At 40.9% G+C, this 18,550-nt stretch overlaps 1 protein-coding gene across 1 annotated transcript in view; it reads left to right on the top strand.

Annotated features, from left to right (window-relative positions):
• The window catches only part of CA10 (carbonic anhydrase 10), a gene marked incomplete at both ends in the record, with an annotated part of 388,401 nt that overhangs the window by 364,443 nt on the left and 5,408 nt on the right, over window positions 1-18,550 (top strand). The window contains 2 exons of the mRNA XM_083353641.1: window positions 616-688; window positions 17,927-18,081. Of these exons, the coding sequence (XP_083209767.1) occupies window positions 616-688; window positions 17,927-18,081 (228 nt within the window). The remainder of the gene's footprint in view (window positions 1-615; window positions 689-17,926; window positions 18,082-18,550) is intronic.

The raw sequence follows: 18,550 nt of genomic DNA, 5'->3' as shown, positions 1-18,550 counted from the left end.
CTCCAGCTACAAATGGTTTTGCATCCCACTATAACTGCAGCATAGATGAGAATGCAGCATGCTGTGATTTGAGGTAGAAAATGTTACCTCAAGCTGTGGTGGTCACCAGAGCAGACCAGGTTTTGCTCTGGATTTTTGCCTAAATGAGAGCCTTTTAATGAATCTATACAGGCCCACTCTTTCTCTTTTCCCCAGAAAATTGAAGCCAAGAGCTGTGGTGGTTCACGATCAGTCTTGCCTGAATGAATTGAAAGGATTTTTTTTTAATCTCCTGCTTAACCATGTCAGATTATGCCTGTTTTCCAACATTACTAGGTTTTCCATTTAAAAACAAAAACTAGGATGGCAAGAAGCTGATGCAATTTGTGCTCAGAGGATTCGGATTACAGCTCTCTTTCCCTTCTGTTTTCCATTACACTGCACTAATAGAAAACTGAACCGCCATTAGTCATTTCATCTGACTGCAGTACATCCACATTTTTACTAATTCTGTACTTGTCCCTTGATGCTCTTGCTCCTGTCCCCACCCCCTCCAGATAAATAGATACTTTCCAAAAAAAATAAGAAGTTTGTGATTATTACTTTTGTTTTGACAATCAATTCTTTCCACCGCAGGTATCTGAATCATCAAATCCATTTTTAAATCGTATGCTTAACAGAGACACCATAACAAGAATAACCTATAAAAGTAAGTTTCTTTTCGACTCCACGTCAGTGGATAATGGGTCAATCTTTCATTATGGACATCTCAGATTGAGATGAATTTCAAAAGCAAAAGTTGATAAAAGCAACTCAAAATTGCTATATGTGCTTTATTCTACGAGGCAATTTATCACAAGTTTTTAACGAGAAATTCAAGCATTTCCAATTGTTTGGTGCTGGTGGAGTGGAATTAATGAAACGCATATTTTTCTTAAATATCTGAATATTTATAAGGATTTTCCGTCAAAGCTTTTGGAAGCAGTAATAGTTAAAACATGATTAAAGCGTACTAAAATGTGCCATAATGGAAAAATAATCACTGAGGTATTTTTAAAAATCTCTAAGATACATAAAACACAAGTAATCCATTTACTCAGTTCTTATTTAGGCTATAACTTGTGGCAAACTCATAATTGCTCTGAGTGTTTTCAACCATTCTGTATTACTGTATATAGTTCATGTAGACTGAGATGCCAAATGCAACCACTGACATTTCCTGAGATGTAAATGTCACTATTATCCTTTGTAAGTCAGGACCATGGACTCCTGCATTCCATGTTCCATTAGCTGCATTAATTCCTTCTTCTACTGGGATTTGCTAGCTATAGTTCATCATAATACCCAAATTGGCTATTTATGGCTGTTGTTTTTCTTTGTGCCATTTTTTCATATCAAGTTTGTAGGATGCTGCAATTGAGCCCATTCCTTCTTCAGCCATTGTTTGTAGTTTAGCTTATCCTTAGTTCAAGTTGGACACTATTGACCATGATATGGTGGGGGGGGAACCTATTTTACCTCTGGCTGTGATGCTGGGGCTTATCTTACTGAGCTTACCCAGAAGGGCAAAAAGAGTTGTATCTTTATACAACACACAACTGACAGATTACCTGCTAGCTGATGCTGTGGAGTTTAATGTCAGGATTTAATAAAAGCATGTAAAGTCAGTCCATGGTTAAATAGCACAAATCTAATCATTATGAACAAGGGATTTATTCTTTTCCTGGTAGAAGAAATAGACGGTAGTTAGAAGCAAAATAAGAAAAAAGGTATGCCATCGGAAAAGGGAAATAGCGGGGGTTTAAATCAAGCATGGGCTCCCACATTCTGTTTAAGAGCTCCCCTAAATTAAATTGTTGAAATTTAGTGACCAAATCACAAGATTTTTTGTGAAAGGGCTACTTAGAGAAATAGTACAGATTACCAAAAAGAAAAATATTGTCATCTTCCCTGGAAATGTTTATTACACAAAAAAGCTTACCAAGGGAGGCAGGGAAGTTACCAAGTTGACTAGCAGAACCTATTTTTTAAACAAATTCATTGAGGGAAAAGTGAAATTGGAGCTTGCTTTCCTAAAAGTGCGAGGGGGTGGGAGTGCGGGGTGGGGGGAGTAAAGCAGCAGGTGAATCCACCAATCTGGACAGAACACATCTTCATGATCAAGTAGGGAATGTGGAAATTAATTTTTTAAGCCAGCTTTGGTTTTGGCTGGTTTATGAACAGGAGTCAAATAGCATAAGACCATGGTACAGAAAAGCTCTTAGGATCACTTTTCTGTGTATCAGAGGCGTATAGAAGAAATATAAATCTCATCTTCCATCTAATTTAAAAGAATGCATAAAATGCACAAATGTATAAAACTACAAAGGATAGTGGCCATCTACTTAATGACTGTGTGATTTGTTTAATGATCGACACACCCAATCACATGACCACAATACCTTGGAGTTCTGGTTCAAATTGTGGTCGTAAGTTGAGGACTACCTGTGTAAGCATTTTCAAGGCAAAAAAAAAAGCAATGCAAAAAGAGTTGCGGAAAATAATTCTGCAGCTGTCATGGATGATAGATTATAGCTTCATTGCAGGGGAAATTTAGTTTTGCTTCATGTATCAAGAGGAATTCTATATTGCTCTTAAGCAGCTGTCTTTCAAAAACTCATACTTAGGAACCTCATTTATACAGCTATTGCTTAGCTTCAGCTCTGAGAAAATCAACAACTATCATTTACTTACTTGCTTTTAGAATAAATCGGGTGATACAATAAGAGTTGTACACTAATTGAAGAACAGTTCTAAAAGCATCACATTCACAAGAGTATGAATCAGAAAATTCTAAAAGTCAGACAGCGTTGTGGAATTTCAAGATGCATTTTTAAATTGAGTTTTCATTGTTTAAATAAAGATTGCAATTCAAACAATTCCCTGGACACATACAGACATGCACAAAGGTATTCGCAATTATATCAAGGTATTGAAATAACTACAAGTCATTGGAACTCCATCAACAGTTTTAAAGAATTTTTAGTTTTATATTTGACTTTTTAAAACTGAAGAATTGAGAGACTAATTACTATCTATGCGCCTGCCCTTTGGAACCAGCTGCCCGTAGAGCTCAGGACTGCCCCTGACCTTCGTTCATTCCGCCGGGACCTGAAGACCTGCCTCTTTGAGCTTTCCGGCCAGGACTGAGAATTTTAATTGTAATTTTATTTTAATTGGGTTTTAATTGGAGTTTAACAGGGGTTTTATTTTATTCAAGGACTAAATTTAATTATTTTAATTGTTCTTAACTTTTGTAATTTGTATTGTTATTTTAAATACCTTGTGAACCGCCCTGAGTCCTACGGGAGAAGGGCGGTATATAAGTCCAATAAACATAAACATAAACATCTTGTTTAAGCACCTGAGTTGCGTTTCTAGAAAAAACCCAAACCCAAGTATTCTTCTGTATGTGTCTTTAATTTACAGTCTTTAGTTTACAGCCTTGATATAAATATGAATGCATATTCTAGTTTCAGTAAATTCAATGGTTCTAATTACTGTGTAATAGAATTTCTTGTATTTCCATATATCTTTTAACTTTATGAATCGAAGTTTATCATTCCGGGGAGGAATCTCACACAGTGATCCAGATATTTTGGCTTAAAGTAAAAAAGTTTAATTGGATATGCATTGATGTGAACTAAATTACTACATTATTTTAGGCATGTAAATTGATCTTATCTGTACCTTCTGCATTAATGTCCGATTCATCAACTTTTAAGCTCAAAATTAGTAGCTCAAATATATTTTAAACCTTGTACTTCAAAAACAAATGTTCAGAAATGGACATTTGGAGATAAAGCACATTTAAAATATTTACTAAGAGAGGTATACAATTTTCATGCAGAACCTTAGAAATATTATAGAATGATGTAGAACTTGGCTAGAACATATTTCTTACCAGAAGTACTGGATTTGTCCAAACACACACACACATATGCACACACACACGTGTCTCCAGTTTTTAAAATCTTTATTTTGATAATGGAATAAGCTGAATTGTGCCATTATATATGGAAGACTGTGCATAGAAATGACAAGAGAAGATACATGAGGAATATTATAGGTGGCAACTTTATGACTTATTTAAGAATATACAATAGGTAAATATGATTCTCATCCTTTCTGAACTTCCATGCAATTCTTTCCTGTCCTGTTCCACTAAAGTCTACAGGAAGCTATATAAAACCAATAAACTATGTATATTACAAATGCTCACAAACTCAGAAATTCTCCTAAGGCAGAAGTGGTTCAAATCAACAGCGCAATCTGCCATTGGGCATTGTGCTTGGAGCCCAGCACTGTTACATTTATAAGGAAGATGAATTGTGAACTATAGGACACATTGAGAAGATATATTCATGGTACTAAGTGACTTGCAGTAAGTTATTAACTAGAGATGCAATGAAGAAGGGTGACAAAGGCACCCCCTGGAGTCCTGATAACAGCTGGCTATCAAGGATGTTTTTGTCTGTACATGAACCTGTCTAATTAAACGAATGTAAACTGCTCTGTATAGGGACGCGGTGGCTTAGTGGGTTAGGACACTGAGGTTGTCGATCTGAAGGTCGGCAGTTTGGTGGGTCAAATCCCGAGTGCCGCGTAACAGAGTGAGCACCTGTTACTCGTCCCAGCTTCTGCCAACCTAGCAGTTCGAAAGCACCTAAAAATGCAAGTAGAAAAATAGGGACCACTACGGTGGGAAGGTAACAGCGTTCCGTGCGCCTTTGGCGTCTAGTCATGCCGGCCACATGACCACGGAGACGTCCTCGGACAAGCACTGGCTCTTCGGCTTTGAAACGGAGATGAGCACCGGCCCCTAGAGTCGGAAATGACTAGCACACATGTGCGGGGGAACCTTTACCTTTACCTTTAAACTGCTCTGTGGTCCTTGCAAACTTGCTACAATTCTGAGGCCTTGGTCCTGAGACCAAATTCCTGAAAGCTCTCTCTGAAGCTGTTATCTTGCTGCCAGATGTTTCTGTCCATTAGCTCTGCAAGGCAGTCCAGGCCAGAAATACCATCAGGAATCATCATCATCATCATTAGGTCCTGTGCAAAGCACATTGGGCAGCAAGTGACTTCTAGCAGTTTCAGTCATTTGCAGCATCTTTGGCATCATCCCAAGGGACATTAATAATCTTAAAATCTTCCTTAAGTGTTTGGCACCAGGATTTCTGAGGCCAGCATCATTTCCTCTTCCCTTCTGGAGGTATCCAGGAAGTAGAGCAATTTTGGGATGCTGGTCTTTAGGCATACATAAGATATGGCCAACAAGCCATATGGCAGTCAGAAATATTAGCTGTACATTGCAAGGTAATAAGATCAGTGGTTATTACCAAATAGTAATGACCACTGACTACACCAAGGGTACCTGGCAACTATGGATTTCAACTCCCCAAACTTGCAAGACTGAAAATATTTCAGAAGAGTCCCTTCTGAAAAATGTGCCACATCTTCCCACCTTCTAAGGGCTGAGACATCTCTTACATGCTGGTTGTCCAGTCTGCAGGTCTCCTTCCGGTTTCCCCAGGTTATTCCTGCATATCATTACAGAAACTGATGCATCCTTATATGTATCTTGCCAATTGCAAATTAGACCAGCTTCTTTTTCTGAAGGGACCACCATTTGTATTCTTAGGGAGATGTGCATGTTTTGATTTAGTTAGTTTACTTGCCACCAAGCTGTCTCAAGTTGGTTAATTCCAACAGGGGATTTCATTTTCCATCATCATTGTCACTACAATTCAGAAGAGTGGATTTCTTTTTAAAAAAATTCAATTAAGTTTATTTATTTTTCTATTAGATTTATACTCCACATTTGATGCCAGGAATTCAAGGCAGCTTAAGTAAGATCCTTTTTTATATATAGATAGCATGAACAGAGAGAGATTATAACCCATGGGGTTTCTGTAGCTGAGGATGGACTTGAGCCTAGATTTCTTGAGCCCTAATCTAACACATTAACCACTGCACTGCACATTAGTAATGATTAATAAGGCTTCTACAGTACATGACTATATCATTGTGCGAGAAGACTGGAATCCTTTGCTACTTTGTTGACAGGGAACAGTAGGTTACAAACCTCTGCATAATTCATTATGATTTAATTAAACAGGAGAGCAACTCACTCATCTATTTGCTGCACTGTAGCAGGTTGTCTATTTTAAGCTCTGCATCTTTCTCTGCAAGTCAAAACTTCCTCCACCATTTCCTTGTTTTAATTTTGGTCTTACAATCCTCCCTTGTGTTTTTTTTTTGTTCATGATTCCCATCCACATGCTAATGCCTTTACTTAAAACACTAAAATGGAATGTATGGAATTAAAATGATGTAAAAACTCTGTAAAGGAAAAAAAACCCACGGTGAACCAAAACCGAAAAACCTGTCATGGAATCTCTAAAGCAAAATGCTGTCTCTCTTATTCTGACAAAGAGCAAATAAGATGAGATACAGCAAAACATTATCTTGCTCACGTGCTATCTGCTTCCTCTCTGTCCCTTATATAATACTATATTATTATTACACGGGAAGAATGGACCTTTTTGTGTTGGAAGGGAGTAGAATGTTGTGATTTGATGTGTCATTGATGATGATGTAATTGATTAATGTCTGCCTAAAAAAAGTTGTTTTGTTTCTAGGAAGTATCTGAAGAACTATTTCCCCCTCCCCTCTTTTTGTAATATGAGCTATCTTGTTCAGAACAATATGACAGGCTGTGAAGGTAGGAGTCTTGAAGCCTATAGTGCTTTCTCTGCCTCCTAGACTGACATTTTTGATTATCCCAATCTACTGTATATACAGGAAGAGTTGCAATCACCCAGTTTGCATTTCCCAACAGTTTCCTAAATAATGTTGGTTATTGCATCTGCAGTTTCAGCTGTCTTAAATTTCATGTTCGTCACCAGATTGTGACATAGTTGCACCTCGTATGAGCATTTCCATATTCTGAATATTTGCTTTGAAAATATGAACCCTCCATTCCAGTAGTTTTTAAGCTCTGATGTTATGACTCTTGGAAGTCATATCCTTCCTTTTGGGAGGAAAATGTACTGAGTATAATTATAATTAGTCTTACTGATAGACTGAACAGTAATAACCACCAACTACTCCAGGGTGTCCAACCTTGACAACTTTAAGACCTGTGGACTTTCTCTCCCAACTTTCAAAATTCCCCAGCCATCTATGAATCTATAAAGCTATGCTGGCTGGGGAATTCTGGGAGTTGAAGTCCACAAGTCTTAAAATTGCCAAAGTTGAAAACCCTTAGACTACACTAAAGGAAACCATTCCAAATGGCAAGAGAATTGTGGTGAGGTTAGTGATGGTTGTACTGCCTGTGTATAATCTATTCTACCTCTAGCAATGGCCTCGTTGCTCTTGGCATTGACCAAGGGAAGTGAACTAAGGGCTGGAGGCCTGCAGAAGATAAAGACCTGACTGCTTCCTCAAGTATTCGTGTCAAGAGGTTAGATAAGCTCTGCTGCTCTTGATGGGTTTCTTTTTAAGCGAGGTTACTCTTTTATCTTTGGATGCCAGGATGTCATACACCATACATCAGAGTGAGATGGGTGGTGATATAAATCAAAGAAGGCCAAAGTTCAACTTCAAATGCAATTATCTTATTACCTTGTTTTCTAAAAAAATCTTTACTAATTTGCATTACTGCAAATTATTTGCAGCCTTTCTACTTACGCTTTGCTTTAGAGATAGCTTAAGCACAATCCTTCAAGTGTCTTTGACATCACACCCCAGACAGATATGGATGCTAACTTTCAGGAGATCTGAACTAGAAACCTTTTATTATAGCTATAAACTACTTATCCAAAGGGATGCGGTAGGTCAGTGGGTTAGGACGCTGAGCTTGTCGATCAGAAGGTTGGCAGTTTGGCGGGTCGAATCCCGAGTGCCGCGTAACAGAGTGAGCGCCTGTTACTCGTCCCAGCTTCTGCCAACCTAGCAGTTCGAAAGCACGTAAAAAATGCAAGTAGAAAAATAGGGACCACTACGGTGGGAAGGTAACAGCGTTCCGTGTGCCTTTGGCGTCTAGTCATGCCGGCCACATGACCATGGAGATGTCCTCGGACAAGCGCTGGCTCTTCGGCTTTGAAACAGAGATGAGCACCGGCCCCTAGAGTTGGAAACGACTAGCACGCATGTGCGGGGGAACCTTTACCTTTACTTATCCAACCTTGTTTGCCCAGCAGGCTGTAGAACCATTTTTTGGCTTGTCTGAATGCTTTTGTCTGAGTAGAACTATATGGGAGATACAGCAGGATCCCATTTGGAGAGAGAGGTTGTCCCACTTGTCAGAAAAAAGCAGACACTTTATTGTGTGCCTTTTTCCACTACCTTTTCTATATCAATTTACTGGCAGCCATTCCTTTAGCCCCCTCCTAAAAAATCCCCAGTCTTGTATAAGGGAGAGCAGTCCGTTTCCTACTTGCTCTCCTATTTCCTACCGCAATTTCCCTAAGATTGCACAGCAGTGGTTTTCTTTTATTTTATTGCATTGCTATTGCATTTCTGTTTTATGTTTATATCCTTTACTGTACTTTATTCAATTTTCCCCTGTTTGTTTTTTTGAGTTTAGCTTTTACAAGTCACACTGTCTTTGTAGTATTCGGTTATTGTTTCTGTAATTGGATTTTTTCCCCCTTACTGGTCATTGACCATAATTAGTCCATAATACTTAATACATATACCGTAATGCATGTACCCACTGAAGGAAATAAATCTTTCCGATACCAGTTATAGGTAGTGCCCAAAATAAAGAGTTGATGACTTAATGCAAGATGGTGCTTGCTGTTTTTTATAGAAACATGGGCCATCAAGAAGGATATAGGAATTGTGAAAACAGAGGAAGAATTAGTGTGTATTATTTTGATAGACAATAAGTTTCTGTGCAAATCCCATCTAATTGTTCTGTACCAGCCTGCTACCGGCCCTACAACAAAAGCAGGGACAACCCCTTTACAAACGGCAAGAGGCTGGAATAAAGCCTGCCAAATTTATTAACATAAAACAGAGCAAGACAAGACACCAACCATGAAACAGGAGCTATGAAACAGGAACTATCCAAGCAGTTGCCTTCAGCAAACCAGCCCTCCCACACATTCCCCTTAAATACAGTTCAGGGCGTGGCCTCTCTCTGCCTCCTTCCGAGATGCGCCATTGCCTTCCTCTGTTTACTCCTGATTGACTGCCTCCTGCGTCGGGCGTCCTTGAACAGGGCCAGCTGTGGGTCATCTTCATCCACGCTGTCAGGCTCACACAGCTGGGTCTCCATCGTGACCAGGTGGGAGGGGCCTGGCTGAGGGCTCTGCGGAGCCTCAAGGCCATCATCAGCAAGCTCTTCAACACCCCCCTCCTCCTCCTCTGAGTCGTCCGACCCAACTGCCGAACCCACAGGCTGACCCTGAATCACAACACTAATGACTTGGCAAATGTAATAGTGCAATTATAGGAGAGGAAAAGGTAAATATGAACAATATAGATAATTGCAAAATGATCCTAATGTGTTATCAGTGCTTTCTGTGTGGTTAGTCCAATAAAAACAGTTACTGATTGTAACTTGTAAACCAACTCTCAAAAGTGAAAAGAAAATTGGGAAAGCCAGGTGTTTTGCCACTCAGAGTTTTCATTACTGCAATATGCAAGATGTGTGCATGTTGTCATTTTTTATTGTTTTCCAGGATTTTTAAAAAATTGTTTTCTCTCCCTTTTTATGTTTTATGTGGTTTTTGTCCTCTTTATGTTTTTATTTTAGGTGCTTTAACATACTGTAGGGGTTTTCTTTTTTTAAAAAAATCTTATTCACTTTTTTCTTCTAAAGTATATTGCATTATGATTATAAGATACAGTAATCATATCATTGACACATCTATATAATGCATATATAACATTACACTTCAATATGTAATGCCCTTTAGGATATTTTAATTGTAGCATGTTTAAAGTGCAATATTATTTTTAACAATTGCCAAAAATAATCACAAATAAAAATGCTAAAGTACCTCAATGAAATATCTTTTTAAAAAATAATACATAAAAATAATATCATAGATAAATGCTTTACATTTAAAAGGCCAATTGAGTTTCCTATATTTCTAATTTAAAACTAAAACAACAGGGCAGGAGAAGAAAATCCCTAAGATTTTGCGAAGCTGCTACCGGTTAGTTGAGAGAAATAAGAGCTTTTAAAGCAGTGATCTGACCCAAAAGAAAATGCTTTCCTGCATTCTAGGGCAGACATGTCAAACACAAGGCCCGGGGGCCGGATCCGGCCCGCAAAGTGGTTTCATGTGGCCCGCGAAGCCATCCTGGAAACAGTGAGGGAATGGCCCCCACTGCCTTGGCCCTGGCCCAGAGACCCTCCTTCTGCCAGAGACCCTCAGATCTGTCCCACTCCTGCCCGAGGCCCCATAGGCACCCTTGATGCGAACAATGTAGAGCTGGCCACGCCCACCCAGTAGGCCATACGCACTCTAGACACGCCCACCCAGTGGGCCATGCCCACTCAGGCCACACCCACCCGGCCCCCTGAGGGCAACCGCAATGCTGATGCGGCCCTCAATGAAATTGAGTTTGACACCCCTGTTCTAGGGGAAGACTTCCTAAACATCAAAACTACCTATGAGATTTTTTTCTCTCTCCTAATTTCTAAGATCGGACTTAATTGCTTTACTGACTGCAACTCTTTATACTAAAGTACAGTCTTATGGACGAGGAGATGGACCAGTCACATCTTTGCATGACTGTGTTCCCAGAATCCCTGTTTATAGTTTCATTTGTTAAGTGGTTGCTGCCTCCATTTTAAGTAGCTTCACTAAAGACCTCAATGGGAGGCAGCCAGGAGAACTTACCCTTTAAAATTTAACTAAACACTTTGATGCTGAGCATCACTCTCTGTGCTTCATAAATAATGAACAGGTAGGAAACGGAAAGAGAGAAGGAACTAGGATGAAACAGAAACCCATCAAAAACTGTAGTATAAATCTGCCTTTACTGATCTGAGTTGCCAAGACAGTTGAAATGCATTTGGTTAGTTCCAGCACTCTGCAGTGCTACAGAAATGGTTTTACTCACTTATTAAGCTTGGAAATAAAAGTATCATGCTGAGTCTTCAGGCCAGGAACTTACTGCTGTCACCATGCATCCTGAACAGTGGGAGATATGCCACCTTTGGCATGGTTTGCCTGCCCATTTTTCCCTTGTCATTTTTCAGTCTCCTCATTAGTGCAGAAACGTTAATATTGTCATTCCTTCAAAATGAAATAAATGTCCCATCAATCATTTTGCCTGAAAAAGTTTTCGACATCATGTCAGGCTCAAGAATGAGCAGGGTGAGTTGCTCAAAAATGGGAGTTGCAAGTCACCGAGATCTGAGCCAAGACTTCTTCCCTTCAGATCCAAAACTACCTGCAAAGACAAGAGAGGGAAGGGAGACAGGAGCAATCTTTAGCATCTGTAAAGTAGTGGCAGCTTTAGTAAACTGTGAATTGGTCTGTAAGATAAAACAATATTGTTGCCGAGCAGCAGAACAGGAGGAATGGTCAATACTAGCCGGCATTAGGCAGAGGTGAACAAAGACCCAGTGATCAATGGAAGAAATTTTCCTGCTGATACACCCCAATTGAGTTCTCAGGTGTTTGTTTTAGAGCCTTTTTAATATTGGTGGCTTGTTTAAATTTAGCTCTGGGGGAAAAGTTTCAGGGCAGAGCTGGGAAGTGGTGGAATCATTTGAGATGACGAGAAAAGACGAGGGTCATAAAAGGTGAATTACTTTCTAATGAATGCAGTACTAATCTACATAACAGGTACCTAATTCACTTAATCTGTAACAGTTTGGTACTGTGACTGTTGTCTGGAAAAAATTGTGCTGTTCTCTAAGTTTTCCCTAATCCATCATAATGACACAGCACCATTCCTCTGCATCGGTCTCACCTTCAAAATGACACTGCCAGGGTGCCAAGATCTGTCTCAAAAAGAGCTTCCCCTGCCCTGGACAAGTGGGGAATTCACCACACTTTTTGAGGGAGAAAAGGAGCCTCTACATTGCAACTGCTCCTCTCGTTTCCCTCTCTGTGAATTGTCATGACAAGCAATAATACGTCAACACACTTTCAGCCATCCTTGAGTCACCTCAGAATGGAAAACCTAATTCTCTGAGGTTTTCAGGAACTGGACCTTTTTGACCAGGGGATACATCAGAGTCACCACATGCAGATACCATGTTTCCCCAAAAGTAAACCCGCCCCAGGAAGTAAGCCCCAGCTGATTTTCAGGGGTGGGCCTAATATGAGCCCTCCCCCTGAAAGTAAGCCTACTTAAGAGCCTGCACAGATGGCCTGCCTCTGTGATGAGGCAAAGCCGATGGGAGAGGGGGATCTGACCCACGGTATCGGTATTCCAAAACAGTTTGGAAACAAACAAGAACAACCATTTTTTCCCCCACCCAAGTTTTTCCATTTCCCCCCCCAGGGCTTCCCATCTCCCATTAGGGTTGGTGAGCAGTGGGGGTTAGAGTTAACATACAGTAGGCCTGGCTACGGCCTTGCATGGGTCAGATGGGGGGAATCCACCAGGCCTCATGGCCACGCCATTGGCGAGCGCAACGCCACTCAGCCAAAGGCAGCTGCGGAACAAATGGGACAGGTTCTCCCTTCACCTACAAATTCTCTTCTCTGTCAGAGAAGAGAACTTGGTAGCTCTGCCTACAGAGCCACCAAAGTGGCAGGTGGAGTGCCAGAGGCTCGGGGAGGCAGGGTGGCGAAGCAGGCAGGCATCCTGCCATCAGCACTCATGCCGGATACCCCTTCCCTGTGTAGATGGAGAGTTTGGCACACACACCCCCACCGAGATGCCCTCGCTCCCCCCAGGAATTGCATTTCTTTCCTTACTTGCCTTCCAGCCCCATGCCGTTTCTCCTTCACGATCCATTGCCACCATGTGCAGGGAAACCAAAGAAGTTTTGTTTTGTTTGGGGGGGGAGGTCAATCAATCAATTCCAACTTCATGAGATTTTTTTTGGGGGGGGGCGGGAAGTTGGAATTGATTGATTGACCTTTTTCCCCCCCAAAAAATCCCTCTTTTGTTTCCCAGCACACGGAGCCGTGATGCTGGCGGAGTGAGGCAGCAGTGGCCAGAGCAGACCCTTCCCTGTATCCCCTCACTTCCCCAAAGCTTCAGTAACCTCCTTTCCATCTCCGTTCTCCACCACTGTGTGCAAGGCAACAAAAGAAGCCTATGGGTCTACCTGTAAAAGAAAGGTTCAATCAGGCCTTCCAACTTTTTTTTTTAATCCCATTTATATCCCGCCCTTCTCCGAAGACTCAGGGCGGCTTACAATTTAAAGCACAAGTCAATGTGCTTAGCAATAGCCTTCATTCTATGTATATGCCTGCTTATTAGGGCTTTATCCCCCCCCCCAAGCGGCATTTTTACAAAGTCAGCTTATTGCCCCCAACAATCTGGGTCCTCATTTTACCTACCTCGGAAGGATGGAAGGCTGAGTCAACCTTGAGCCTGGTGGGACTCGAACCTACACTAATTGCAGGCAGCTGGTGTTACTTAAGGAGGCATTAGCCCACTGCTCCACCAAGGCTGCTCCACCAACTTTGCAAGATCTTTTTTTTTTTCGCAAGAAGATCTTTTTTTTAGTCCCACAAACTTCTTTGGTTGCCCTGCACACGGAGAATGGAGCTGGAAAGGAGGTTAGTGAAGGAATGTGGTTGCCCTGGGGAGGGGGTTAGGATTTGGCATTGTGGGTGCCCTGGGCTGTGGTGTGGGGTTAGGATTTGGCGTTGTGGATTGTGCTCTGGTGGGGCTATTCAAAATGCAGGGATTCCCTGTGTTTTGAAGCACCCTGTGTGACTGCACAGAAAAGAGTGCTCCATTTCTCAAGTGCCCCATTCCGGGCTGCCAGATCTCTGTTGGGATAAAAAGGCTTTCAGCACCTATGGAGCACTTCCCAATGCAGGGACTGAATTGTGTGACATTAAACCTCCTAGCACTGAATAATCTGACTATCACACTGAACCATGGATTCCTACTCTCGTTCCTCCATATGGCCAATAGTGAAAATTTGAAGAGCTTTTACTTTTCTTCAAAATATTAGGTAAAGTAGGCCAGTATTATCCTTAGTATTGGCAGAAATACCCACCACATGTAGTAGGAGTGCAACTGAAGTTGATAAATGGCCCTGCACCTTCAACTTTACTAAAGAGCTTCAGACAAGCAAGGCCATGATGGGGAGCAGAAGCCTATGTCTATGAGCTATCTAGTGACACCATGGCATAAAAGATAGTGACTGTAAGAGTCACTACTTCATCACAAACATTTACAGGGTTTGAAAGATATGGGAAGGTAATGAATGGAGATTTAGCTACAGTATATTTCCTTCTCTTATTTCCTATCTTTAATTTCCTTGGCTTCCTATTTCTTACTTTCTTTTACACTTTGTATCACACTGTTTACCCTGAAGGAAACTGCAGGATGAGTTTATGTTACATGTACATGTATGTTACATGTACATGTATGTTACATGTACATGTACATGTATGTTACATGTACATGTATGTTAGGCACTACCGCCCACTGTCTCACTGTTTGTGGCTGAGCAGAATGGTAAATTAGTGTTTCTTACTTTGTTCAGGATGGCAATTGGCTCTTCAGGACAAGGAAGTGTATGAAGATTTCCTGTTGCATTTGGGATCAGTCCATTATATGTTTGGCCCTGATTGGGTCTTGTTCTTAGATTATCACATAAATTTAGCTCCTGGGTGAGCCTTCCGTCTGCCTCCCACAATGCTGCTCTTAAGCAATATAAGAAATGTTCATTCTTTTAACCTGTTCTAACCTGTCCTGCCTTTCCTCAGAAAAATTAAGTAATCTCTTCTGTTCTCATAACCAAGTAGTGGTTGTATGTGGTGAAGCAAGCTGTACTTGCTAGACATAAAGAAAGCATAGCCTGTTTTAAGCTGTGTGTGATAAACATATGAATATTAGTAAATGTTTATTATATTAGATTAAAGGCAGAAAGATCCTCATGTCATTCCTTCTGATCACATTTTCTTGTCCTCTTATTTATTAGCTTTTAGTCTTAAGGATTATTGCAAAATCAGAATACTACTGGCATTCTGGAAGATGATTAGCAACAGGTTTGAGGAGGCCCAAAGACTTTTCCCGCAACAGCATAATAATGCAAAATTGTTACGCCTTCTGATTTCCATACATCTTGTTATGGCTGCCTGTATATAAACACTACATTACAATAGAGTACATCATGAAGGAAAAGCGACATGACAGAGATCCTTTTGACAAACAAAATCCTTTCTATATAGCAGGGGTCTTCAAACTTGGCCCTTTTATGACTTGTGGACTTCAACTTCCAGAATTCCTCAGCCAGCATGCCTGGCTGAGGAATTCTGGGAGTTGACATCCATAAGTCATTAAAGGGCCAAGTTTGAAGACCCCTGCTATATAGCATGGGTAGAATATATTGTAAAAAAATCATGTTAGAATGAAAGTCCTACTAAAGAATGAGAATAAAATTAGAGGGAATGCAGATAGGAGCTAACCTGATTATTGCTAATGTAATTACTCCCCACCCCCTTTCCTGTAATTTCTTTGTTTTTTTAGCAGAACTTTCATTCCGATTTGATTTTTTTTGTACATAATATACTGCTTATGCTATGTACAGAGCAAGTCTTCCCTTCTGAGAAGGCCGAGAGCAATGCAACTGTTTAACAAATGACTATACCCATACTTTTAGCTAGATATCAGATCTAAATTTGTAGTGTGAGTGACCCCTCATTGTCTTCCTGCTTACTGGGAAGCCCCTGTCCACCATTCAGATCATCCACACATTATCTCTCTTCACTTGTTCTCACTCACCTGTGTCAGTCAATTGCTTACCTTCTCACTCAGCTTTCTTGCACACTTGTACATCTCTCTCACACTTTATCAATCCAACATCATTCTATCACATGTGCTGCCTATTAGTTGGGACACTTCCCCCCCCCTATATCTTACAATGTCACCCCAGACCATAGGCCCATGTAGATAAGGAGTGTGTGTAATGCCCAAACAGACTTTTACCAAGTACCAGTCAGACATCATACTGTGTGCCTGCTTTCAGATCGCTCACCTACCCAAGCCCAAATGGCCAGGGAGTGATCCTTTGTGTCATCAAAATACCTCTTTCAAGAATGGGTAGCAAGGCATCTTAAAGCCAATGTCATGAAGAGATGTGAATAAGATCTCTAGGAGAGAAAAAAAAAACCTGTCTTCTTAAGATTGGTGTGATGCACAGTGCCGCAAGAATAGGCTGCAAAGCTCTTTGAAATGGGCCAGCAGATTTTTAAGAATTCAATCTCTTTCTAATTACAAACTGAGTACATAACATTTGCATCCTGACATCTTCTACAAAGGGGATGGCTCATTAATTAGCAAGGAAGGAAATGTCTGGTTTAAAGAGGAGGAGCTGGAAACCCAGTCGTTCCTTTAAAAGCATATTTTCCCATTGGCCTGAGCCAAGGGAATGCTCAGTGATTTCTATGCACACACCCCACTGTGTGCACGAAGGGCATTGGGCTTCACTGAGTAGCTTTATTATCATACATTAACCTTAACAATGTAGAACCTTCTTTTTCTGGAATGCAAGGTTAATTAAACCTCAACAGTCTTGACCTTTCCAAGACAGAATGGTCAAAAATTATAATGGTTAATTAAGCCCTCCATCTCCCCTCCTGCCAGAGGATAGTATCCATTTCCAAAGTAGGATGTTACATGCAATTACTGCAAAATGCAACTGAATTACAGTGTAAACTCAATCCCAAATTATACCTTGCATTGGAAATTAAAATAATCCCAGGGTTTGTTTGGGCATTTGATTTAGTTTACAGCATCTTCTCAAAGCTGATGCTGTCTAGATAAAACTCTAACTCCCTCAAAGAGGTCATGCTGATAGAAACATGGATCAATGTGAACTTTTTTTCTTTTTCTTTTAATGTGTGCCTTTGTGACAATGTTGACTCCTGGTGACTGCCTGGATAGGTCCCTGAACTCTTCTTGGCATTGTTTTCATAAGTGGTTTCTTCTTGCATCCTTCCTTGGGCTGTCAGAGAGGGACTGGCCCAAGTTGGCTTTGTGTCCCAGGCAGAACTAGAACTCACAGTCTCCTGGTTTCTAGCCCAGCATGTCTCTTGATGGGAACTACAGCTGAACCGAAATACATTGAGGGAGACATAAGCAAATGCTAGAGGGAAGGCCTAGCATCAACATGCTTCAGCAGTTTCCAGCTTCAAGCTGCCCTGTTAGAGTCTGCTCAAGCTAACGCCTGCTGTGCCTCCCTAAGGATGGCCAAGGAATCCTCTTCCTACAATGCTGGCAAAAATGGTGGGATCTGTATACAAATGGAAACGGTACCCTTGATGCACTTTAAATTGTACTTGGAACTGAACTAGGAACCAGTGTAGAACATACAATACAGACCATAAAGTACTGTACTAAGCTCATTATGCAACTGGACCATACCGGGATTTCTCCCCCCCCCCCCAAGTTTTAGGAAAGGACTTTGGACTTTTCTTGTTTTGTAAACTATGGTCCACTGCATCTCACTGCATGGCACACCTTGAAATGGCAAGGAAATCACAATATCATTTTTTGGTCATGTGTAGAAGAGCTCTCTGGGATGTGGGAAACAAACCAGGATTTGCAGCTGCAGATTGCCCACTCATAGAGACAGCTTAACCTATTCCAATATATAAATGTTGGCAGAATAGCAATTCAAACATTTTCCTGATTTAGGTCCATTTAATTACCAGTTAAACTCTGATAGTTGATGATATGAATCAAATATGAATGCTCTGTTCTCATTATTTTACCATAATTTATTCCCTAGATGATGCATACTTACTGCAGGGACTTAATATTGAAGAACTTTATCCTGAAACCTCTAGTTTCATTACATATGATGGGTCCATGACAATTCCACCTTGCTATGAAACAGCAAGTTGGATACTAATGAACAAACCTGTCTACATATCAAGAATGCAGGTAAAATGAATATCTTTATTGGCTATGATACATTACCTTTGGAAATAATGAATTCTTCTTATAATTGCTGTGCCTTCAGAAATGTGTATTTATTTTTCTGGAAAACCACACTAAATTAAGCAGCCTCCAATAGAAAAGTTAAAAAGAATCTTCCCATTTTCAAAGGTTATTATCACTTTTCTTCACGTAATATGAAGGGAAAGAATGGATATAGAGCAGACATGTCAAACACAAGGCCCTGGGGCCAGATCCGGTCCGCGAAGTGGTTTCATGCGGCCTGCGAAGCCATCCTGGAAACAGTGAGGGAATGGTCCCCACTGCCTTGGCCCTGGCCCAGAGACCCTCCTCCTGCCAGAGACCCTCAGATCTGTCCCACTCCTGCCCAGGGTCCCATAGGCACCCTTGATGTGAAAGATGTAGAGCTGGCCACACCCACCCAGTAGGCCATACACACTTTAGCCACGCCCAC

Source organism: Vipera ursinii (assembly GCF_947247035.1).
Source record: "Vipera ursinii genome assembly, chromosome: 2".
NCBI lineage: Eukaryota > Metazoa > Chordata > Lepidosauria > Squamata > Viperidae > Vipera > Vipera ursinii.
Note: the sequence above shows the minus strand (reverse complement) of the source record. Positions and strands in the feature narration are given on the sequence as shown.